The following is a 26057-nucleotide window of genomic DNA, read 5'->3' as shown; positions in this document are numbered from 1 at the left end:
TCATCCATTGTTGTACCAGTCACCAACAGCCCTCTAAAATAACATTTACCTGCACATTGTTAGCTATTTCTAATTCCTTTTACAGTTTATTCTGTCACCCACTGTGCATTGACCTGCAATCGTCATGGATCCAGACACCGTGCTCCCTCTGACTCTAGTACTCTTTACATCCATGAAAAAATGTAAGTCACCTTCCTGATTGCAGACAGACTCAAAGTACGGCTAGAGTGAACAAGAAGATCCAGAGAGACAGGCATCTAGCAAAGCTAGGGAGCAGCCTTTGCAAGGTAGACACACAGAGCAGGCAGAGATGCTGGGAGAAGTTGTAGCTGCCTGACTCCTGCTGACACTTTAGCTGCAACAACCCCTCCCACGAAGGAGTCAAAAAGTGGAAGAAGATCTAACCACAAACTAAATACCCATAAATACTCAGACAAGCATTCTTTCATGGTATTCACACAATAAATGGAAAGAAAAGCTCTATGCATAAGTAACACCCACAAAACATAGCCAATAACTTTTAAAGACAAAAGAATGCAAACTGGGACACACAGAGGTACTAATGCAGGTGCATGTCAATTAAGTGTAATTTCTGAATAAACAAATAGCTTACAAAAATATACATACACTAACTAAAACCTGGAACTCAAAGTAATTTCCTTATGTTCACATATACAAAATGAAATCATGTAAACAAATGCAAACTATTTACATAAATAAACAGCCTTTATATGGGCAAGAACAACCAATATAGCTATATATATAGATAGATGTATACAACATACATATAAATATATAACCTCAATGCAAATACACATCTGTACAAACTATATACAGAAGTGCACAGCACTAACAGGCTACATATTCATAAGAAACCACAGAGGTACAGTGATACTCCAAGTATGTAACAACACATACACTCAGAATATACATACAAATATACAACATTCACATATATGCTCAAAATATGAATACAAATACCTGGCATTCAGAGAAATACATAGCATTAATACTGAGCCATATGTGCTCAGACATCCATATGATCCACAGTATGCATTCTCCTACTAGGCAGTATTATACACAGCTTAACATACACATTTTCCAGGTCTCCATGGGCATGCACAAAAATACGGGTCCAACCTGCCACTCACCCCAGTATATAAGCACAGATAAGTAGAAACCAGTGATCCTAACACAGAAATACAAAAAACAAACAGGCGTGCATTCCTAGAGACACAAATACACAAGCAGAGATGCGCACAAATACAGCTGAAGCCAGACCAGCTTGTCTTCAGAGAGTACCAACCCCTGCCAAACTAAGCAGCACTATAAGCTTTAGAAACAGAGCGTTCTATCCAAACTGCTTTCTGTGATGTAAGCTGTTAACTCTCCCTTACCTGACTTCCTCCTGAGCAATGCGTACTCCCCAAACTCCCAGGGTGTGTGCAGACACACTCACGCAAACACACTTTTCCTCTTTCTCTTGCTTACAGACTGACCTCCAGATTCATGGTGCAGCAGCCCACATTTCTGACAGTGCTGTGCTGCTTATTCATTGTCCTCTCCTTTATCCAGTTTCCCCTCTCCGCCTCTTTTCCCATACATACTCTCCCTTTTCTGACATCCTCCTGCAGTTTATTTAGAGAGGTGCAGGATGAGTAGCAGGTGCCTTTCTTAAGTCCTTCCAGGAGTCTCACCAGCCAAAGACAGTCAAGAGGGAGAAGTAGGTGTCTACGGAGAATAAACTCCCTCTTTGATTTATATTTTCATGTAGAATGGAAGGGTGTTACCTAGACCTGTGTGTCACACAATGAGCCTGGACATCCCCTGTGACTACTCCTGTTTGCAGTGATACACCATTGCTGCAAGATGCCAGTCACAGGAAACTCAGCCACACTGCATGAAACAACACAGTCCCGGAGAAAGAAGGAGGAAGACACTGGTAGAGTGTGAAACACTCCAGAAACTGCTCATTCTGTCTGCACAGCCATAAACTGCTGGGGGCACACACAACTGTGTGTGATGGCTGGAACATGGGGTTAGCACCTGAGGCAATGCAGCTGTATGTGTCTCTAGTGTCATTAATACTATTTTTGACCTGCAATAAAGCAGTCATATAGAATGACACAAATATGTCAGCCATGGGGACAAGGAATCACACCGTGAAACAATGCAGCCGTACCACAAACAGTGGTGCCGCTGTGTCACCTGCAGAGGTCCAAACACACCCTGTTGTCTTCAACAATACTATGGCTTTGGGAGCACAGAAATATACCTAATAAGCCCAGAGATGAACATACATCAGGTCATGACACAGTCAAGTGGAATGACTCGCCTATACTCTTTGCAAATGTATGCAGGCAGCATAAGAAAATGAATGTATTTCCCTACAGACAGTTAAGGGCTAGACCTCTCTGCACTAGTACAACTACAGCACCAGTAAGGCATCATTGTACTGCAGATGACAGCATAAGCACACTGTATGTCCTGAAACAACCCCACTATACTGTGGAATTCTAATATCAGACTTTATGAAAACATACCATTCTCAACATGGCACTGCAGTGACATAGCTATATTGACTTCACTGTCGTGGCCAGGTGTGACAGTCTGTTTTCAGCCAACACATTACATGAACTGCAGTAACAACTATATGAATTGCAGTGACAGTACAATACAACCTGCACCAGTGTATCAATAATGACCACATTGAAACAACCTTACTGCATGCAATGATGCAAACATACCACAAGAAACAATTCACAGCTGCCTCTGTGAAGAGTGTTATGGCCTTGAGTGTAATGGGGCAGCATAGCAAGTAGTGATACAGCTAATCTCATCATTAGTGTCACAAACCCACAAACTGAAGTGATAGTTACAACAGGATAACCAAACCACACTGCCTGCAAATGCATATTGATGCCACTGACAATGACACAAAGTCACCTGAAATGTCATAACTACATCTCCCAGATTATCACTGCCACTTTGAATAACCCAAATGGGATCCTACTTGCAGTGGCATACTCAGCTGCTGTGTATCTGCTCAAAAACTCAGACACATTACACATCTCTTCTCTTTGTGCTACTTTCTGCTTAAAGAATCGAGTTCACAGTTTTCTTCAAGACAGTCTCTGTCCTGAAGGAGTATCTTTAAAAACAGCTTTCAGGACTGGGACTGTCATGGATCTCCCTGCCTCACACTCCACCTGAAGGAGGCATTTGTAATTTTCCAATAAGAAAATGAGATCATGGCCAGGTAGGAAAAGTCGCAAGATAAACACTGTTAAAACCCTGCTCTGCAGTCAGAGTCCTCCCATTTGAAGAAAGGGAAGAGAAAACCATCTGTAACAAAAGCACTACTTCTCAGTAGAGGGTATTGTGGTAACAATAGTCAGAAAATGTTACATGCAGCACCAAAGAGAAGGGCAATGACACTGCCTGTCCTGTATCTAGAGGACTAACAGTGCAAATGTCCCTACTAATAGTAGGCAGCACCCTGTTCGGCATAGCTCAATCCCATTTTTAAGAGTACGATGAACCACCTGCACTGATACAGCTAACACTCTTTAGAAAACACCACCAGGCCTGTAGAAATTTTGGTGACCCTTTACTGTCCCCCTGCACTGACACAGCCCTGCATTGCTGACTATGAATGTGAATCACTCTAATCATCAAAATGACAGTGGAAGAAAGGGAAGGAGGAACTTTCTGCCTTCTTAGATTTGCTTCCCCACCTCTTCTGGAGACTCCTTTACTGCAAAAAAGCCAGAGTATTATTGCCATTTACAGTAGCAATCACTCCATCCCCTCCTCTCCCACAAACCTGCTGATATTGGCACTGATCACACTAACAAGCCTGTGGGTTTTATTACTACTGATACTAATAATACTAGACGCATTATGTATGCTCCCACCAATAACAGGCTGCAGATACAGTCCCTGCTAATGCCAATAATATGGGGGAATATTATCTCTGTCATTGTTGGCACTGCAGATATTATTACCAGTAATGCTGTCAAGTACTACAGATACTGTCAGGGATCAAGATTAATAATACTGAGAATGTTACAGCACCAATCTCACTGGAAGATGAATCCCAAATGAGAATTTGGATTTATAGAGGAAGTCTATTTGTGACCTGTTACGGAGAGAAAAGTCCTATGTCTCATAAGAATAGTTTTGTAAAAGTCCCTGAAGTTTCACCCAGCTGAAGATGCTGTGGCTGTGGTATGCAGGGAGCAGTTTGATATATCGTTTTCATGTTATCTATTTATCTGTCTATATCCATCTATCTAGCTGTCTGTCTGCTGTTCCCTTTTCTGCACATTTCTCCCTTTTTCTCTTTGTACAGTGCTCAAGACTACAGTATGAGTGATACTGATCTTTTATTAGTGCCTCTGAGTCACCCCAGTTATCATTCTTTTAGCTTTCAGTCAAGGGGTTACAAAACAACAAAAGTACTTGCATATTATTTTTCCCCTTTATCCTTCTGGACTTCATATTACTGCTTTGAAGTCTGACAATGGCCCTGCTGAGCTTGATTGGCCTGCCGTCACAGAATACTACAACACTAGAATCATGAAGAGCCAGGAATTCCTGCTTTCAGATGCAGCTTGATACTGCAAGACTCTCAGTGGTCTTGAGAAAGTCATTAAATGCTATAGGGCTACCTCTGTCTTAGGAAGATGGTGGGTGTAAGTGCTGCGGAAGGACAGAGGGAAGTTCCAGCAATATTCCAGCAATATTGGCAGCGCGCATAGAAATGCCACACTCTGTGCTACACAAATGGTGGTGAACATTTTTAGACAAATAATTTAAAAAATCATAGGAGACCAACTCTGTCTAATCTGTCACTGAAGTCAGAAGTTTTTCACTCACTGGTCAAACACTGAAACAAAAGGAACACATGGTCTTAACAGGACAAATCCTGACCCATCCTTCCTAGGCATTTACCTGAGGAAGACACGCTGAGTTTTGAGGAAAGACTGGTAAACAGACAGTTCCTTGCTGTGACTAGCAGACTAGCTGTCTCTCAATGCCATAGGTTTCGCAGGCCACCCTTGCAGTTGCAACCAGCATCTTTGGTAGGCTGGGATTTCCACTGTTCCCTTTAACTCCCTGTGAGGGACACACCTGGCTGTCAGCGTCCATCTCTGAGCCCACCTCATGCATCTGTCTGGCTCCTTCTGTCCAACTCGGGAGTTCTGCTACATCATCTTGACACATAATTATCTCTCTTCTTCTTAATCATCTGTGCTACTGTCTAATGTAGGCACCAGCTGCAGCAAGGAGGACCTAGGGGAGGGGGTGTGCTCAGATAGATGCTCCTCTGTCTTTCTCCCACCCTGTTCCCCCCAGCCATCACAGAGGTTGCTAACAAGGTTTTCAGAACCGGGGATTCAGGAACAGCTTGGTACTTCCCCCTTTCTGCTGAACTGCATTCCTCACAGAGGAATCCTTGCAGCAGAGCTAGTCCAACAGAGTGGAAAGAAAGAGAGCGGTGCTGTTTCTTCTGCGTCCTTAAGGAAAGAGCCACTCCCTAAACGCTGGGAAAGTAGATGTGCAAAGCTCACAAGGGCTTTTCAATGCAAGAATAAACCCTGCAGTTAAGAAACTGCAATAAAACAGTGTTCAGAAGCTCTGGGAAATACTGGGAAGTTGTATGCATCCAGCATAAGCATGAAAGAAATACCCACATTGGATTTCTTGACTTTTTCTAATCCCCATCTCAACCAGGAACAATCAGAATATTTAGACCTACAGAGTGGATTGCCCAGGGATGAGAGCAGATCCCTGGCTTTGCGAAACCTCCCCTTGGACCCTAGAACCTTAGGACACAACCCTGAAAAGGGATGATGTCTTTCAGCATTTCTTAAGGCCAGTGTGAGCCCAGATAACAACTCTTGGTTGGGGTGTTCAGCAGCTGGCAGGGGGTCCCATATGAGGTTTCTCTGGGACAGGAGCACAACATCTTCCTGCAGCCTATCTAGGATGGTAGGATGAAGGCTGTTCTCTAAAGCAGTTGCAACCATGTCATGTAATTGTCACCTAAAACTCTGAGAGCTAAAGACAACCAACATCTCCAGGGTTGTCTGGTACCTTTTTGATTCCTAGTGGGATATGTGGGCTCTTGGCCAACAGCAAGGAGTTGCAGACTGTTGCTTGCCTGAATAAAATCTAGGATGAGTTAAGGACAGACACAGAGAGTAATTCTTACTGTCAATCATAGTGAAATGTAACAGTCTTAGATGGCTGCTTGGTTGTTTCTGTGTTTAATTGTATTTTCCAAAAAACCCTTCAGGTTCTGAGACTGGAATTTGCTGTGTGGCTGCATCTAAAGCGGGATGATCTTTCTAGGTAGAGCCTGAATAGCTGCAAAAGCCAAAATGAACAGCTTCATTTCAAATGAGATGTGGAGGCACCATGTTGAGAGCTGGTGATCACCACACTGGAATGTATGAGAACAAGGATTCGCAAAACCCCCAAATAACTGCCAGGAGATCTGCACGACCATTAGAGAAACTTGTCATTCAATTTGAAACTTCTGTATTCCCTGTATATGTAATAATGGCAAATGCTGGAGGGGGTTGCAATACTGATAGTCTCTTGTTCCTGGCATGTTTTGACTTTGAGGTGTTGACTCAGTCCTTCCATTGCTACACTTTTCTCTTAGCTGGGCCCTACTGCCATCTAGCTGGGAAATGGATCTTCCTCTGGGGCCCAATCCAATTTCCAGTGACATCAGCGAAAATGTTCTCATTTGCTTTAATAGAAGCTGAATTGGGTCCTTGCCTCTAGTTTTACTCTGTATTGGTGAGAAAGGGGACATGATGACTGCCTTTTATTCTTAGGATTATTGTGTTTATTTGGATCAAAAACTTACAGATGTGAACCTCATCAGAACCAATGCTCAGACAATTACTAGTAAAACCCCAAAATGCAGCATCTCTCTCAGGAGAGCTTTCTCTTCTCACCACTTATCACAAACAACTCTTGTGTTCTCTTGCACTGCACAGCCTTGGAGTTACAGTACACACAGGACACTGAGCCACCTGTACTGCTGAGAGGTCCCTCCATGCAACAAGCAACACAACAAGCAACACAGCATCCTGAAGTCAGGGCTGAACCCAACAAACTGATCAGTCACTGCTCCTAGAAAAGTTCACCACCTGGCCCTCAATTTTAGAAAAAAATCAAATTAAAAGAGCAAGAGTTAAGGAAAAGGGTTTAAAAGCCACCATAACAGCACCAAGACCTTACCCACCCCTCCTGACTCAATCTGTCTAGACCTGAAGCTCCAGCTTTTGATTAATTTCAGGATCCCTTTTGCCCCGAGTACTTCCCAACAGGTAGGAAGCAAAAGGAGATAGCTTAATCCTGTTTCCTTGGAGCCCTAGCGAAAGGTTTGGAAAACAATCTTAGGGTCACAGTACTCAGAAGACCTCCTGTTCTGCTTTCAGACTGTTCCAGACATGGCAGTTCTGCTGTAGTAGATTCTACCCATTGAAAACTGGGCCCTTGTGATCACCAGCTACTGTAGCTCATGGCACGTCACAAGGCACGAACTTGATTGCAAGGGGAATGAAAGATAAATCCCACATTGCTGGTGCTTCTCCGAGACGGCATTTTGTTTGAAAATGAGTGAGTTGGGGAAACCATGTTTACCCACAGTTCAAAGTCCGGGCACCTGCTGGCACCTGGGGAGTTCAGTTCCAGCCATTTCCAGCAGTGAATGAACTTGGGATCAGCTCCAGCAATGGAGACGGCTCTCTGCCTGCTGAGCAGATGTCTGGAGATGCAGCCTGTCATGAAAGGGCCTCGGAAGAAGAGCATTCCAAGCCAGCAGGGCAGTGGCGGGGAACTGGTCTCTGTTGCTAAAACTGATCTAGCCCCTGGAGCAGCTGCAAACCTTGGCCTGAAATTGGAGCCTGTACATGGGGACAAAGAATATAAAAGGGAGGATGAGCTTCTCCCCTCGCCCTACCTTCATCACGTTTCCTCTTCTCGCCATTCGACCGAGGAATCCCCAGGATCCCGTTAATGGAGTAAGAGCCCACTGGATCATTGGAGGCACTGGAGACAGGAGGGGATGCTGTGCTGGGCACTGAACAAAAGGAAAAGGGAAAAAGGGCCATGAGGAGAGCAGCACAGCACTCAGGGATCCCCAGCTGAAAGCTATGCATGCCACCCGTCTCATACTGAAGCCTGGGCACTAAGCAGGTGGCCAGTCCCTCACACTGAAGAACATACACTCACTACTCTGCATCCCAGCAAAGCTGCATCCCAGCTTTGCTTGTCCATTTCTATACTGTAGCTCCAAAGCCTTCCAGTACAGGGACATTATTTACAAGCAAGTGTATTCCATCAAGAAGGTAAACCTTGTTGTTACATCACAGTTCAGAGCAGGGTTCCCATTGCATGCCAAAGTAACTAAGTCAAGTGCTGCATAGGCCACATTCTCCAGTGACTTCACAGTCCATCCATATTTTACCAGATCACTTCCTCTCAGCATTTTTTCACTAAGAGTGCACATGATCTGTCTTAAGCAGATCAGCTTCTTACATGCCCACCCAAAACACTCATTGAAAAACTATCTTTTTAGCATAGGTTCTTCAGTGTTGAGCTAATAAATTCAGCTCCCTACTAGAACAGCTGGTGAGTTGGTGATACATACAACCAGATTAGTGAAAATCTAGTGGTTCCTTTTGTACTGACCAATGTCAATAGGCAGAATCCTGCAGTCACTCAGGGCTGTCCAAGATTGCTCATGAATTTCCAACATATGACAAGTTATTCAGGTTAGAAATGATCACTTAATCAGGACTTTAGAAAGTAGAATTGGTAGAACTGTGCCTCCAGCAGACATGCCTATTATGTCCCAGAGTGTCCCAGTACTGGAGAGAATATCCCAATTCTCTTACAGACCACTATTCAAAATTCAGCTCATAAAGCGCTGACCTGAAGCAATCAATACCTCCAATACAAGCCTTCCAAGATGGAGCAGAACATGTCAACACTATCCAATGTAGAGACACACTTGCCATACATCCCAGAGCAATGAGAGATGCTAGCAGAAGCACTCAAAATCGCTATCCTGGCTCAGCCTTTACATTCCCTAGACATTGCACTACTGTTCCAAGAAAGAATAATATCTGACAACTCCATCTGTTGTGATCAGTGATTCCCAATCCAGTGAGCAAGTCCAGATTAAAAGGGCATCCAGAAATGGTCTTCCATATTGGCCCCTTAATTCAATTGTACTCATGAATAAAAATTGTGTACAGGATTATATCTACCAGCACTTTCCAGTAAACCTTTGTGTAGCAACAGATTCTCAATAACCCACAGAATCTAATACAGTGTATTAGGTCATAAATGGGCCACTGTATTTCACAGTATCCCAGAATATTGCATGTTTTCCCTGCTCTGACTTGTCACTAGATAAAGCTATGCTACCAACAGCAGACATACCCACCATACAGCGCACAGATTGAAAAGGACCTCATCACACATCTACCACAGTACCTTTAAACAAACTAAGAGACAGTTGGTCACTTTATTACAGCCTCTGTCTTCTGCTCACCTTGATAAACCAGTGAAACATCCCCCCCAGCAAAAAAATTCATTTCCTCAGTGAAATACACCCACGGGATACCTGACTGCAGAGCTAGAACAGTGAAGAACTTAGTTGTGAGGCAGCAGGAATATCTCACATATGTTTGTGTATTACTAACTCTAAGAAAGGGATCACTTCCAGCAAAAGGAGAGGAGAGAATTAAAATTGGGAGTAAGAGGGGGGGAAACAAAACATAAAGACTGGTTCTTAGCCAGCACAGCAGTAAATACTTCTCTATAGGAAGACGAAGGAGAGCATGAATGTGAAATGGATGTTAAGGCAGAATCTCTTGGACAAACCCCTACCTTGGGCTAGTTTCTCCATGATTCCCTTCTCTGCAACGCAACAAGTTAAACAAAGAACAGAAACCTCTGATTTCCAAGGATGCTTCTTTCCTCCCACCCCATCCTCCATTTTGCTCTGCTTAGCATCAGCTTGTCAGACTTTGTTCCCCCAAGTAAGCTTCATCCTCATTTCCACTTGACCTGTCACCACCCCTCATGCCAGTCTCCTTACCAATAGTATGTCCTGGTGCAGTCACACCGGTTCCACTCCCATCTGGTGTTGGGTGAAAAGGTTGCTGAACTTTGGTTCTGATGATCCTGGAAAAGAGCAAAACACATTCAGAACTCAAATGCAACTTCTCTGTGTCTTTGCATACCCACAGTCCCAGCCATCAGAACCTGAAGGCTTGATCTGAACTCTGGATGCAGCAGAGTAGCTTCATTTGCCTTGTTGTCACCTTGATTCTACCACTTTAATGGTCCAATTCTTGGTGAATTGTTCTAGTTCTGCTCTTTCGTCTTTATCCCAAACTTGGGTGTTCACTGCATAAGGATGGTGTTCAGTGAGTGAGCTAAGATCTCTTGTGTTTTAACAGCTGCATTATCATTTATGGTTCTGATCTGTGAGCATAAACACAAGGTGGTCTTTGCAGTTAAAAGACATATTGCTGGATTTACAAATAATGTAGTTTTAATTCTGTTGTCTACCTAAAAAATACCTTTACGAATGACTGAATGCCTTTGTGGAAGGCTTGCCCAAAGCCTTTGCCCTTCATAAATGAGAAGTTAAGAGCAGAAGGCATCTGCAGGGAGTGGTGAAGAATATAGATCACCAGAAGGAAGAAGTTCCATCAAACAGGGCAAAAATTGGCGTTTATCAGGTGGTGAATGAATACAGCATGGGAACTCAAAAAGATGCTACAAAGCTCATAGTATATCTCAGAATGAAAACAAACTGAACTGTAGTTCAGTGCTCCATTTCTTGTTACATGACATCTTTCACCTCTAGGTCACTGGTTTAAATCCAGGTGAGGTCAGTGGTGAAGGAAAATCACTAGCACCTAGTACTTGACTAGCAAGGTCCCTGACTACTGGCAGATATTGGGTATCTGTGACTCAGGAACGAATGTTTCACCACAGAACTCGACAAATAAGGCATGACCTGTGGAGGCATGGAGACCAAATTCCTTTCTAAGATTAAAACAAGCCTCTCCTCTCTTCAACCTCTCCAGCTAGGGTGAAGGCTGCAGATGCTCCTCAGCCTGAATTTCTGGAACTCTCAGCCCTGCATTACAATAGCTTTATTTTCTACCCTAAAATCTCTCCAGAAAGTGAAAGCAAATAGTACATTCTCCCTGCCCACCTGAGAGTTTCCCTTAAAAATTTGTTCTAAAGAATAAGTTGACAAAACTTCAAAGAGTAAATGCATGGCTGGTGGGTGGTATGGCATGGATAGAGACAGGTAAAGAAGTTGGGAGGGCAATTTTGAAAAAGCAGAACTTCTGAGAGGGAAAGCTTTTTGGGAAAAGAAATAGATCATCTTACCTCACTCAGCCTGTTAGAAAACTCTGATATACACATGATGAAGCCTGAGCAGTAGCTGGAGTGGCAGAGAGTCTGCCTGGGACATAGCTGGAGACAGAGAGTATCAAGGTTCTAGCTGGGGATGGAGATCCAGATCCTCACCCCATATTAGATCAGTGGTACCAGGTGACCTAATCTATAGCTTCTGAAGACCTATAACAGAAGGTGTCTCAAGGCCTCAGGACCAGATTCTGAGGTCATGCTATTTGTGTTACCTGAGGAGCTGATCTGAAAAGTCTGTACTAGGGCAAATAATATAACTTTTTTCCTTCTTTTCTTTTTTTTTTTCCTTTCTTTTCTTTTTTCCTCTCACATTCCCCCTAAAACCCCCCGAAGTGCCACTCTGGTTGTGTGAGTTTATTGATTTCCCCCAGCTCAGAGAAACAGAAAAAGGGGATGGGGTACAGGCAAAGGGATGGAAATAGAAAGCTATAAATTATTTGTGACAGGAAAGCAATAGTGCCAGAGTGCTGAGCACAAGTCCCGTGTCACTATTAGATTCCTTTTAGCCTGATGACACTGTAAAAGAGGTTAAGTGTCTGATGGAATCGTACACCTTGGGGGCAGGGGCAGTCCAGGAGAAGAACAAGCCACAGAGAGCGGGTATATCAATTCTCCAGGCCAATAATATTCCCCTCATTGATCGCAACACAAAGTTCAAAAATCTCATTATAGCTAGGCAGTCCTGGAACTTTTTAAAAATCAATAGAGTGATATAATGTATGTATACTTTGTATAAATGTATCTATCCATCCATCCATCCGTCTATCCAAAACCTGCCTGAGGGTGTCCAAGTTAACCTACACATTATACTGTTATGTTCTACTGTAGTGTAGCATAGTGAATGGATTAGAAGATTTCCCCTGCAGCATAAAATGACACATTATAAAACGTCCTGTTAGCAGGGAGGTGACATCAGACAGTTCCATTCATAGTGACATATGACATCAGATTCACCATTCATACTAGGAGATGGCATCAGAAGGCTCAACTTCTGCTGAGGGGAACCAAACGATGAATCTAATTATACTGAGATGGCAGACCAGGCTGTGCTGAATCATGCTGCATGAAAATTGCAAAGTTTCAAAAAGCCATTTAGAGTAAAAACAGCCTGTGAAACAATGCAGATATAAAAATGCCTGTCCATAATACTCCAAAAACCCAGGCAAGGAATGAAAAGTTCAATTTCCTTCCCCATTCAGTTCATGGGCTAAGAACACCAGTTAGTGCCAGTTGTGACTGTGTTTACTGAGAAGTGTCCATTAGGAACTGGAATGGGGCTCACCAGCCCATTGCACCAAGTAGCTGTCAACTGGTAATGATTTTCGGTCACTACCAACCAGGGCCAGATTTCAGCTAGTGACCCAGAGGTGAAAGGCTCTGTTCAAAAACATTCCCTTTCTAACAATGAAACTGGTTTTATGTCAGAAGGTGCCCGGAAACTGTGAGCAGAGGGGAGCAGTTCTGGTGGTGCAACCTCCGGTGGCTTGGGTCAAATAATTCTTGGCATGAAATGCACAGTGAACCTAATGAGGCCTCAGGTAGAAGGTATTCTCTATGGCTAGAAGAAGAGGCAGGTCTTGAAGAGGATCTCCCCTGCAATGTTCCTTTGCCCTAAAGTCATGACTGAACTCTAGTGTTCTAAGGAAAGAAATTTCAGGATTGTAGCACTCAGTACAGCACACAGTAGTGCATCCCCCTGGGTCGATTCACTTAGGGACAGTGATAAACAGCAGGATAGCAAGGCATCGCTGCTCCTGCTTTAAGAGGCTTTGAGTGAGTCTTACCTACACAAGACCACCTAATGAAACAGCAGATGAAAGATGAACAGAGCTGACCTGGTCCTGTAGCAACAAATGCAGCATAATAATGCTGTCTTTAAACCTGGGGATTGCTGAAAGCTTCTCACGTTTTCCAGAAACTGAAAGACGTGCTAAGCCAGCTCTCTGCTGCCTCAAACCTAGGATTTCTGGATTGTTGCTGTATAAGAGGTTGCAAAACCTCAATCACCTCTTGGTGTCTTTGATGGCTTGTTCTTGCCTTTACACACTGAAGAAAGACAAGTGTTTTTGCAGACCACTTCCTAGGCCCATTCCAAAAGCAGAAGGGACACAAGTCCTGGCACAACAGTTAGCAATGCTGATTTCTTGAGATAAATGCCAATATTTTCAAACACCTTTCTTTTCTCCAAGAGAAATTGTCAATTTGGACTAAATTCCTCCCTGCTGTAACTCCATCAGTCAGTGACTCCAATAACAGTATTTGTATTTAATTAGGAACATAAACTGGTATTTACTGTAAATTCCCATTTTTCATTTTCCAGTGGGAGGTTTGTGCACAAGTTGTCTACTTTGAGTTTCAGAATATAAACAGATTTAATACATAACCTTCTGAAGTTTCAGCAACAGGACATTTATAGATCTTTGATTGCAGTAAAGCAACTGAACTTCATTTCACAATCTGAATTTAATATGCAGTATTATCTCAAGTAATGTCATATAATATCATTACAGTACACAGTATCATACTGAGAATTATACATCCATTCTTGAAATTCAGGAGTTACCACAGTTGCCTTGTAGTATCTGTTTCTAGAGTTAATATTACATACAGTACCAGCTGAAACCAACTGCCTGTTTCCAAATCCCTCTCACTTTCTTAAATGTTCAGTATTAGATCATGAATTTCCAAAGTTTGATTTCTATTTCATTATTTTTGTGAGTTTTCTTGCAACTCCTTGTGCTGATTCTGAATACAGACAGACAAACTCGAATTGAGAATGTAGGAAGAAATATTAGAAGTTAAAATTAGCTGAGCCAGAGGCCTTTCTGAGAAGCAGAACTTTTGCTCCTTGTATAAGCACACCTGTCAAGAAATTATTTGCTGATAGAATAACAGATCATAGTAAATTTCCCTTGCTACTCTGACATTTCTATCAAAACTCTCCTGTAACCTGACATACTCTGCGGTTTCTCCTCTCTTACTATGGCTGGCAGAGTCTTTAGACAGCATCTCAAATAAAAAAAATCATACTAAGGCTGCTTAGGGGGAGGTAACATAAGTCTGAATCATCTGGAGTCCCAATCTAGCAATTATATTAATCCTGGAAGAAGAGAGTAAAGTTGCACTAGAGGAAAGAGTAGTGTGTTCTGCTGCTTCAAGTAGACTCTGGCAGATTTCAGAAAGCACTGGTATCCTCACTTTGATCATATTCCTTTGTTGTGGATTATTTTTCATAGTGGAAGGATACAGTCAGCAGAGCACCAAACTCCTTGTAATTGTTTTCAAGTATTCATATTTTAAATGCTCCATATTAGCAGCACATTACAAGACCCCAGGGTGTGCATTACTGGGCAATTAAAGTGGTTCTTGGAAGGCTAACACTGTGAAGCTTCAGCCTTTTCTCTGCAGTATGTCCAGGGGAGGCTGTGATGGCCAAGGCACACACACCCTGCTGTGCTGCACTGCTTAATTAGAGCAGGGCCGTACTGCTGAGCCACGGACTGTGCCGGCAGCACACACAAGGCAGCCTGCAGAGGACATGGTGCAGGGCTCAGTGAGACAGTGCTGCCTTCTCTGCATCAGATTGCTTCCTAGAGAAGGGCTTGTGACCATCCCGGTGCTGCTCGCATCAAAGAGAAGAGGCAGCTCTGGGGTCCTTGGTGACAGCCCCCATGGAGCCAACAATATCTCACCCTGCAGATTGGCGCTGCACAGGCATAAAGAGCTCTGAACATGGCTTTGGTTCAAACAGGAGTCAGTCTTACGTTTCTGTGCATAGGTTGAAACACAGCTGAATTCACAGTTGAGCTAAAGAAAAGGTGGGGGGGAAGCCTTGTTTGCACAAACAAAGTTCAGAACGAAAATCAAGCTTTGTAACACAGTGAGGAAAAACAGCCAAGGGATTTGGGGGTGAAGGAAGGGAAATAGAATGTCTGATAGAGCCTAATCCGATTTAGGGAAGGGCTTCACTTCCTTGCTCTGTCATGGACCTCTCTCATCAAGAGTTTGGACAAATGGCATTTCTCTCTGTGCTCTGTTTCCTGCCTGAAGTGTGAAGATAGGAGCATTGCTGTGCCACCTGGGGCACAGTGAGGACAGCTGGAAGGAGGAGTGAAGGGCTCAGACTCTCTAATAACGGGCCAAGTAAGTGCTTCAGCGAGCTGTAGCACAGTATTGGCTTCGTTCTCTTGCTTGAAGCAGAAGTGACATGTACCCTGCTGACAGCGGCTGTATGTGAAGGGAAGGGAAATAAGCAAAGGCAACAGGAATTGTATTTCAGCTACACAGGCTTTGGTGGTCGTGTTTGAATTTGCAGCAGCAGATGTAGTTGGGAAGATCAGAGCTGCAGTTGCCCCCAAAAGCCACAGCTTAATTTCTACTAGGACGTGAAGGGGGGGCAGTAGCTTCAACTGCTCTCAAAATCTACCGCAACTCTTAAAACCCTCAGAACAACAGCTGACATTGGCAGGAGCAGCAGATTCAGCTTCCTCACTAGCTGGCCTGAGGCTCTGGTGCTCCTTGCCAAGATAGCAGAATGCCTTCAAACCCTGCCATATTCAGGGGCCACAAGCAATATTCACACGTTCAAACTCTCTCCTATAATGAAAATTGCATTTTCTTCTCCCTACCTTTCAGAAAAGGAGAGAGAAGAAGAATGATAATGTACTATGTTAGTATATAAGCACAAGTATGACAGATTAGATTGATAATTAGATTGATTAGATTGGTAGTCCTGAAAAGCTCATGAACAGGGTCTATCTGCTTTCCCAAAGCTTCCAAATAGGTAAGAGGTCAAAATGGAGATGGCTTACATATCTCAAAACACAATCCCAGCCCACTCTGAGAAGATTTGACTCCTTATCTGCTGTTAATCTGTGTAGGTCCATCACCTTCACTGGAGCTACACTGCCATCATGCCTGCGGACACTGGGGAAAAAAATGCCGCTTTATTCCAGGTCAACCTGCTCACTACAGACAGCAGAGAAACCCCAGGCCTGCCCTTTTCTCTCACTGCATTTCTTGGCTGCACTCTAAGAAGACTCACAATTCACAGCATCAGTTTTACTATCTGAAGGGCTTAGAGAGGAGCTAGGATTTTTTTTGTTGTTTTAAATCAGTGACCCATGATGACACCATATGGTTTTATTTCGTTTAATTTGAACAGAGCATTAACGTTCAGCTTCTAGCAGGTCTCTGCCCATTCTAGTTCTGCTGTGCTACAAGACGCAAGACCAGACATAAGAGAGGTGGAAGGAAAGAAAGGAGAAAATGCCTGCCTTTTGGGAGTGAGCGTTGGCAGGACGTTGGCCTGCCATCTCATTCTGCTGAGCAGTAACACACAGCTTTGTGCCCCTGGTACTGATGGCACTGACAATGGTCAGCCCCATGTGTATAGGTTGCTTAGCCTGACCTCCTGGAATAAATTGTTGCATTAGGCTGTAAGAAACATTTTCTCATCTGGGAAACAGGTGTGCTTGAATAGTTGCTATGCTGTGCAAAGCTGTGGCTACAGGGCCATCAGGACCCAGACTGGCTGGCTTAAAGCTGACCAAAGTATATCTACGTGAGCTGCAATCAAGCAGTGACTGCAGCAGAGAAATGTCCTCAGGCAGGTGCTTCTGCTTTTATTACCCTCAGTGCACATTTGGAAGGCTTTCTTCCAGAAATTCATTAAACTCAAAACATCTAGGTGTCATACAGTCAACAAAATATTGGAAGTGAACTTGATCCCTGTTGTTGGACAACCCAGGTTTAAGGTGCATTAAGGAAATCTTATAGAACAGAAAGAGGTTTGCTGCTCTTGGATGTAGAAACACAGGCCTGGGGGGAACCACCTAGATCATTAAGTCCAAATCCTAATATCATAGGTAACCATGGAGCAGACATTCAACTCACAGCATCCATGGAAGTATCCATCCCAGCAGCTACAGGCCTACCATTCCCCCTCAACAAACTCAATCTCTACAACAAAAGACCAAAAGCTACAAAACCAACAAGCCCCAGGAAGAGAACAGGAGAGAAACATCACCAGTGGCTAGGTCCTCTTTACTAGCAAGACATTTCTGCCTTGAAAAGGCTTAGAAATTTTTGAGCTCTGAGGAATTAATAGTTTTCTGAGTATAGCTACACTGCAATGATTGCCCTTCAGAGTGGCATCTTCTATTACTTACAGACAGTCCAGCTTGGGTCCTGCTAGCAGTGTTGCTGCAGCAGCATGGAGCTGGCTTAGGGTATGGCCCCATGAGCTGCCAGCACACCGGTGACTGCCACGCAGCGCGGGCTGGAGCTGTCAGAACAGCAGCTGTGCCAGCAGGTGAGTTAAGAAGACCTCCAGAAACACATGGACTTGCCAAGGTTAAATATCTTAATCTGGAGTATGGGAACTTTTAATTGAAACATTTGCTTTGAGCCCATTTCCAGTTATTAAAATTCAGAAGTCTGAGCTGAATTCCTTGTGGACATTCATTTTGATTAACAGAAGACATGTGTGTACTAGGAAGGGAGTCTTGAACTGGGAGGAATCAGATAAATGTAGGTAACATTCTCAACCCTCGTGCAAGTTATGCCATACCTGGCATTTTGTGTAAAGCCTCAGATCTTGGAGATAAACAACTAGTTCTGCTTTCATTTAATACCAAGATATTTCTGTCTTTCATGGCTGCAAAGACAAGGTGGAAGTGTGACCTGGCTGCCGCCCAAGGGGCCAGAACTGGAGGCAAAGGAAAAAAAAATACATTCTTACTTACAGCCTTGGAAATTTTATGCAAGTCTCTTACTTTTGGAATGTATTGAATTAGGACTTTTTAACTTCTGGACTAGGCAGCATTGTGTATTAGCTGTGTATTATCTCTGTATCCTGCAGAGTGCTGCACTGCAGTATGTGCTTGTGTGTGTGTGTATAAGTAAATGATCCCCTTTACAGGGATGTCATTGTGTGTACCTCCCTCATGCTGGTCAGAACTGGGAAAATTTTTGTAGTGTACCCCTTGCCATTAAAAGAGTTTTTTCTGAAAATCAAAACAAAACCAGTGCTGAGAATGTGTAAATTTAGATCTAGTGTTACTTTTACCTTGGGTTTTAAAGAAACAAACAAAATTATATGAATGTAAGCTTTATCAGAATGAAAAAATTGGGAGGAGGTTCCCTTTAACTTTTTCAAGTAAATGAGAGACTATGCTAAAATATTAAAAATTAGAATAATATCTTTATATTTTATTGAAAAAGCAGGTTCCAACTCCACTGAAATGTAGCTGTAGAGTTTATTCGAGTTCTGATTCAAAACCACATTGAAAATATTCATATTCCTGTAAAACTTGAATATTTCCCTTCCTGTTCTAGTCCTCACTGTTCCTTGTATAATTTATTCCTTGCTTTATTGTGCCACCCAAAGCAGTTAGGCACAGGTGAGTTCTTCAGCATATGGATGCTTCATAGACCTCCAGCACCAAGTTGGTGCCTGCCTCTGCAGGAGGTAATCTACTTTTCTTTTTTATAGACAAAGCCATTTTTTCATAATGAAAAGACAAATCTTTAAGCAGTCTGCTTGGCTCACATAAGTCACTATCAGGCCTAACGTTTAGAGAATACAACTTGTATGTTTATGTGTCCATATTGTGTTTGCAAGTGCACTAGTTTGGTTCTTAGTATGTTTTACTTCACCACCCAACTGGCAAACTTGTTTATCTTTGCCTATAGGTCTGCTTTTGTAACTGTGGCTAATTGGAGTTAGACATTCGGGCCATATATTATATATTCAGTTACCATGAAGAATTAATAAACATTTGTTCAACCATTGTGGGTTTTAACAGAGTTTAATGGGAAAATAGTCTGTTCAGATGTGTGGCTTGTAACCATCACCAGCTAGCTATATGGATGGTTTTGTACAGCACCACACACTTATTACAAATAATAAGTCATAACCACCTAGAACTAATGTGTAACAAGGCTATAATATCTGTGATGTAATAGCTAACATATCTGAATACTGATACATGATTAATGGAGAACCTTGCTATATTATAAGGCCCACACCTGTGTGTATATTTGCATAGTTGTGTAAGTTCGTGAATGCAGATCTGCTCTATTTCTAAGTAACATCTCTGGAATCCATGTGATTAACTGTAGAGCTTGGGTTTCTGTGGGTCTTCACCAGCCAATTATATCTATATTTTTTTGCTATGGTTGCAATGGCCGATAGAGTACCCTGGGCCTCTAGATATACCCTTTTCCTAGCTCCTGTATAAATATAATCTCTGTCCATGGGAGTTAGCAGTCTAAGGGTTTATCTACATACAGCTGTGCAAAATAACTAATTTGAATTAACTGAATGTGTGAAATTAAAGTTGTCTAGTTAAACTACATTACACCTCTGACTCCCTTGTTTAGAATTAAGGCAGCTTTAATTTAGTTTAGCTTAATTCACTTTGGAAATGAAGTGAAATAAATTCAATTTAGGACACTTAAATTTTGAATGAGCACCTGAACAATGTTTTAATGCTTTTAACCAATGTACTTGCAAAGTTAATGCAGATTAATTTTGTCATTTAACCCTGTGTAAACAAACCAGTTGCCTATTCCCTGTCAATGAAACCATCTCAGCTGAGACTCCTTCAACAACTGCAAATTGACAACCAACATCCCAAGAGGAGCAGTTTAAATTATTCTCCCACAGGCACAAGTGTTTCCTCATCCTTACATTCCCATGCAGACAACTTTTCTCCTGGTGAGCTTTAGTAATCTCTAAGACTGATTTGTCCAGGGCTCAACATGTGAGCCAGGCACAGGCTGTGGTTAATACAGAGGAGGTACAGCAATCGTTTAACACTATCTGAAGGCCTGAGTTATAAATATTAAATTATTCAAGTTTTGCAGGTTAGGCTTTTGCACTAGAATACCATACTGCAAATTGTGAATAATTATTTCTGAAAATCAAGATATTATAAAGAATTTTAGTGATTTTATCCAGTTCCATTATTTTAAAACATGGTCCCCTTTGAATTAAGTACTTGTTCACCTAATGAATTGGGATGTCTCCAGCTGTAAATCAGCATGTGTTTAATTTTTTTATCTAGCTTAAGTCCAACAAGATCAGATGCAATCAGGATTCATGGATAGAGGAATACATAGGGACACAGATGATGGTGTTTTAAAAACTTTGCTACCTTTGTGGTTTTTCTTGAGTGTATTGTAGTTTAAGGAGGTAACATAAGGTGACTCAGAGATTCTACCTTGTTATTTTTAGGAGCTGTTGCAAAATCTATCATGAACAAAATAATCTTAGAAATAAGGCAGAAGCATATTTTAATGCAAAATAGTATTAATATTTTTAAAGCACCATTGTGGAAATTTAAAACTTTTCATTACCTTGCTTTATTTTTAAACCACACTGTGTATTTGGTCAGAAGATGTCTTAGGAAGGAAATACTGTCAAACATAATTTTTATCACAATGCAAAAAAGCCCTTGAAAAATTGCCTTTTGGAAAACCTCAACTCAAAGAAAGCAGCTGCCATAAGTCTTTGCTAAAAAGTCAACCAGGCAAACAAAAAACCCAAAGAAAGCAAAGAAAGACCACTTAAATGTCCCAAGCCATCAAGTACTGTTCGATTAGATGGTTAGGCTATATTTTATTTAATGTGCTGTTTTTATGGAGTTATTGCTAATGAATAATGTTGTTTGATGGCTACAGCAGCCTCAGATCTTTGACTGGCAGAAAAATTATCATGGTTTCACTAAAACAGCTACAGTATAATGCAATAACGAGACAGTCCTATATATTAATATGCTTGTGCAGAATGCACTTTAGTGTGTGTGGGCATCCATTTATGTGCAGCTAGCTAAGTAAGCACTGTAAGTAAAATCTAGGCTTGTAGGAACATATCAGTTTGTGTGACTTTTTTAGTGTGGATGTGCTGCCATAGGAGGCTGCTGTACTGATATACCAGTGTGTGCGTGTGTGTGTGTGTATGTGCTTTTTTTTGTGTGTTTGTATGCACAGGCATTTGCAGGTCTGGCTGTCTGCAGGTATGTTTCTACTTCTGTGTGTAATCTGACTGTGGTGCTTTCTGAATAACAATGAGCTTAGTAAAAGCAGGTACATATTTGTATCTGTGTGAGCATCTATCTGCATATGGATGGGCTTGCATGGTGTCTATAGATGCATTTCTTCTGTGTGGTTTGTGTGTCCCTTCTGTGAGATGGGTGACTTCTTGCAGTCTGATCTCAGTTGCTGTGTGTGCTTTCATTCCTCTAAAAGGCAGTGTCCTTCAGGAGCAAAACACTAACTGGGCATCAGGAGACTCTTTTAATTCACTCTGTGCCTCAGTTTCCCCTCCCAGCCTTTTTTATTTTTTTACAAAGACTGTGGACACATGCTACCTGCTGCTATGTGGGCATATGTAATGCCATCTGTGAATGGCTCTATCTAGTTCATCCAAGATCCTGAGTCCTGAGGGGACCTTCTGATGCTATGCCACTGCCTTACAGTAACATTCATCTCTGCACATGCCTGCCTTTGCGTATCCATGTTTGGGGTGTCCCTCTGTGTACTTTGTGGCGGTCTGTTTGTAGTTTTTATCTCCCCGTGTACAAACAGAGCAGGGGAAGATGGAAAAGAAGGAGTTATTAAATGCCAAGTGGATATGCAATAAATCCCATTGATTTTACAAACTCCAGCTTGTCTTCAATCTCCTTCCATTCTTTTTCCTGGGGGCATTGCAACAAAACCCTATTTTAAATACCTTTTCTTTCCCTTCCCCCTCCCCTCACTCCCAAAAAAGTGTCAATATTTTATTTGGATTTTTAACTTCGCTCCATAACAGTTGTTTGACCTCCTGACTCATGTGAGTCACATAAATTCTGGGACTTTATTCAGGAGCCATGTTCCTTCTATTGAATAAGCAATTTGGGAGGGTGAATTAATGACTTGTGCTGTTGCTGGAAAGTCCCTGAAGAAATATTAAAATTGCTTGCAGACTGAATCAATACTCACTGAACACTCAGCATGGGGACCTGGGCTTTTTAATGGCTACAAGCAGCGGCACTTGGTACAGAAAGGGGAATTCCTGTACACACAATGCATGCAGGCACACACAACTGACAGCAGTCTTCCCCCAGCCTTGCTGGCTTTTTCAGGAACAGCAAATTCTTGTGCACAACCTGCTACAAACTGATGCCTGCTGTGCCACGGAAAAAACTTGCAGTCCAGTTCCCATCTCCCTCCCAAGAAGATCAGGATTTGCAGGATTTGCAATAGCTGGCTGTTTGGGCCGTGTCTTGAGTGCTTGGGTTAGCATGCTCTGACATAGTCTGTGAGGCTTAAGGAAGGTTGATTATTTGTGGTATTATGAGCATGTTCTATGTGTCGCTTTACTTTTTTTTTCTCTGAAGGGGAAAGATACTAGTGCTGTGTTAGGTTTGGGTGTGCTCTTGTGCTTTGGGAAAAGGATTGGGCTGCTTCGCAGCAGCATGTCTGTGAGATGATTCTGTGGCTTTGGGTGCTGAACAGTTTTGCACCTCTCCACAGCATGAATTTATTTTGTTTCTGATATTCTTGTAGACATTGCTTTCTTATGTTGTGTTTTGCTGAGCCTTGAATGTCATGCACCCCTGCTTGTGTTATGACTGACTGTATGATGCCTTTGATTATTGAGCAAAGGTGTCACTTCACTGGATCAATCTATTTCAATGGCTGTGGGTGCAATCCTGCGTGGTTCTGAGTGCCCTGAAAGACCACCAGCCTCTCTAGGACATGAATGTGCTCAGTGTGCTGCTCGACAGGGCTTTTACTGTTTGCTACTCGCTAGGCTGACAACTGCCAAATGTTGCCCATACCCTAAGTTTTGCTCTAAGCCCCCTCTGGCAAGGGTGGGTTTTGTTACCAGAGTTCTCAAGTCTTCTTTGAGAATGTGGCCCCATGTTTTACCCTGTGGTTGTGAATGACTGTTTTGTAATCACTTGTTGGGCGGCTGTTATTGTGTATTAACACCAGGGTGGGTGTGCTTTGTATGACCACATGTCTGTCTCATTGATTCCATCAGTATTATTTTGTAATCGTGTGTCTCTGTGATTGAGTTAGTGTGCATTTCAGGGCTCCTGTGTATTGAATAATTATGTCGGGGATTGGGTTGTTCGACTGGGTAATGGCCTCTTTTCAGTGTTGTAAGTGAATGTGTCCTCCTGTTTCCCTGCCTCAGCTGGGGCAGGATCGTTTACACTAGGCGATTCCTTAAGATGCTGACAAGCACTTAAAGAATATCCCTTTGGCTCCCAAGCTCTCCCTGTCAGTGGGGCATGCCAAAGGTACATCTCTTGCATGTGTGTGACGCTCAGGGTGGAATGTCTGGCTGATTCTCAGCTGTATGCTCCAAGGTCTGTGCTTGTGAATATGTGTGAGAAGATTTCTAAGGCTACGTGAATATGTTTACATGTGTGCGCACCTTCTTACACGCTCAGGGGTTTTTCTAAGACCTTTCAGTTATGCTTTTGGGTAAGTTTCTTCACTATTATATGCAAGACTATACTGTACAGTTTCAAATAGATTTGACTGAGTCTGTGAAGGAGTCTATAAATTATTACATATCTCTTCAGTGAGGTGCACACTTGCCTTTGCAAGGGCCTTCTTATGTGACTTTCTATATTAATGCATTGAAGGGCATCCATGTCAGTTAGCAGATGCCTCTGATCTGTGTGTGACTGACTGGCAATGTTCCCAAGTCTGAACTGAACTGGGTGTCTCATGTATGTAAGAAAGAATGGGTTTCTGTGTCAGCAGCATTTAGCAGTAAATATATGTGTTAAGACATTTTAAACATAGAATGAATCTCTGGGTTTGTGCAAAGTTTTCAGACCTGTGTGGATATTGTGCAGTAATGCCTTAAGACAGTGTAGCCACATTTGGTCCCTTGGAAATGAACAAGAGGGTTCAGTTATTTTTCAGCTGATGATTGTGTGTCATTGCCACATGGATTTATTTGCTCTGCACAGGCAATGTGTCTGGCATCAGGCCTGATCTGTCCTTCCTCAGCCATCAGGATTTAGCCCAGCAGCAGTCACATCCAGACAAAGTCTATGAAAAAGGCTGTGAAAGATCCAGCAAACTTTCAGAAACCATTCTGATTTGTGCCCTCTCACCAAAATATCCCATCAGGGAAAGATCCATGACCTCTCTCAGTCAGGTCATCTATATATGGCTGGAATTTAGCAAGCCAGTGAGTTTAGCTTGTATTTTTCAGTGAGGTTGCTCACAGGTAACTCTTTACTCCTTGCATTAGCTCAAGCCTTGTTATTTCTCCTACTCTGTTATTTGTTCTCTCACACTCTTTCCCCCACTTCCTCCTCTGTATTCTGGCCTGAATTTGACCTTGAACAGATGACATGATCCTTAGCCCACCCACTGTTTTACCAGCTCCCACCCCTCATACTGGGGTAGTAGCATCAGGGTAATAGGGAGAAGGGAAAAAATGAGGGAGTGAGGAAGGGAGAGAGGGAAAGAGAAAGGGAGAGAGACCTGTTTGAAAAATAATTGGAGGCTGTTAAACAGAGGAGCCCAGCATATCACTCTAGTAATGGAAATAAATTCCATTGTATTTGCATTTTAATTTTCCACATAAACAAAGGCCCGGAGTGAGCTGGCTTCGCCAGAATCACCGGCCAGAATTTAATTAGAAATGAAAAGTTTATAGGGTCCTCTTTAATGCGATTAATGCACAGTTAACATTTATCACATACATATGCTGGAATCGCCTTTTTTAAGCAACCACCGGCCATGAAATGAATTTCTTTTCAACTTTTTTAGCATGTGTGAGGAAGGCTGTCTCTGGTGAGGCGGTCCAGTGAGCACACTCCTGACAGCTTGGTAAACTGCAGCCCACAGAGGCTTAGTAGCCCCCATCCTCACTGAGGAAAGTTCAAGGTGGCTTAGAGGGAAGCATGGTCTAGTGGTTAAAGCCTGAGGCTGGGAGTCAGGGGATCTGGGTTGTATTCCCAACTCTGCCACATGCTCACTGCATGACTGACTTGCTCTCAGCATCTGTTTCTCTGGGTGTTAAAATAAAAGAGAAATCAGCTGGAAGAAGATATCTCAGCCCCAGACCCCTCCGAGTCTCAGTCTCTCCAGCAACTTGCCCAGCCCTGTTGTATGGGATCTGCACTGGCCTCCGTGCTGTGCTGGCCTCTCAGCTTGTCTCCCTGTGCCTGAGCATTGCTACACCAGCTACAGGGACAGGGGAGCACAAGCTTGCCTGATGTGAGAGTCTGGGCCTCCTGGAATGACTTCTTCACAGTGCCCAGCTGCCTACACATTCATATGGTTCTCACATGGGCTCCTGTGGATCTCATGTTGCTTCTGCAAGATACACGTCTTCCTGCCAAGGAGCATGAGTCAGGAGTGCACCAAACTGCTGCCTGTGCAGTGTGGGAGCCCTGGCAGCACTGCCATGGGGGGACCTGTATTCACTGCTGAGACAGTTCCATGTTTCACAAGGGGATCCTCTCATGCTGGTTTGGTCCAAAAAACTACTAAGAACAACTTGTAAGATACCATTAAGAATAGCTTGTATGATACTGGGT

The 26057-nt window shown here is 42.8% G+C and overlaps 1 protein-coding gene across 10 annotated transcripts in view; it reads right to left on the bottom strand.

The window, feature by feature from the left end:
• Positions 1-26057, bottom strand: part of PAX2 (paired box 2) — a 103871-nt gene that overhangs the window by 45025 nt on the left and 32789 nt on the right. For all 10 annotated transcript variants that reach the window (XM_071563066.1, XM_071563067.1, XM_071563063.1 and 7 more), the window contains 2 exons: positions 10136-10221; positions 7988-8107 (listed from right to left, as the gene is read on the bottom strand). In XM_071563066.1, coding sequence (XP_071419167.1) covers positions 7988-8107; positions 10136-10221 — 206 coding nt within the window. The remainder of the gene's footprint in view (positions 1-7987; positions 8108-10135; positions 10222-26057) is intronic.

Source organism: Pithys albifrons, chromosome 9 (genome assembly GCF_047495875.1).
Source record: "Pithys albifrons albifrons isolate INPA30051 chromosome 9, PitAlb_v1, whole genome shotgun sequence".
In the NCBI taxonomy this organism is placed as follows: Eukaryota; Metazoa; Chordata; class Aves; order Passeriformes; family Thamnophilidae; genus Pithys; species Pithys albifrons.
Note: the sequence above shows the minus strand (reverse complement) of the source record. Positions and strands in the feature narration are given on the sequence as shown.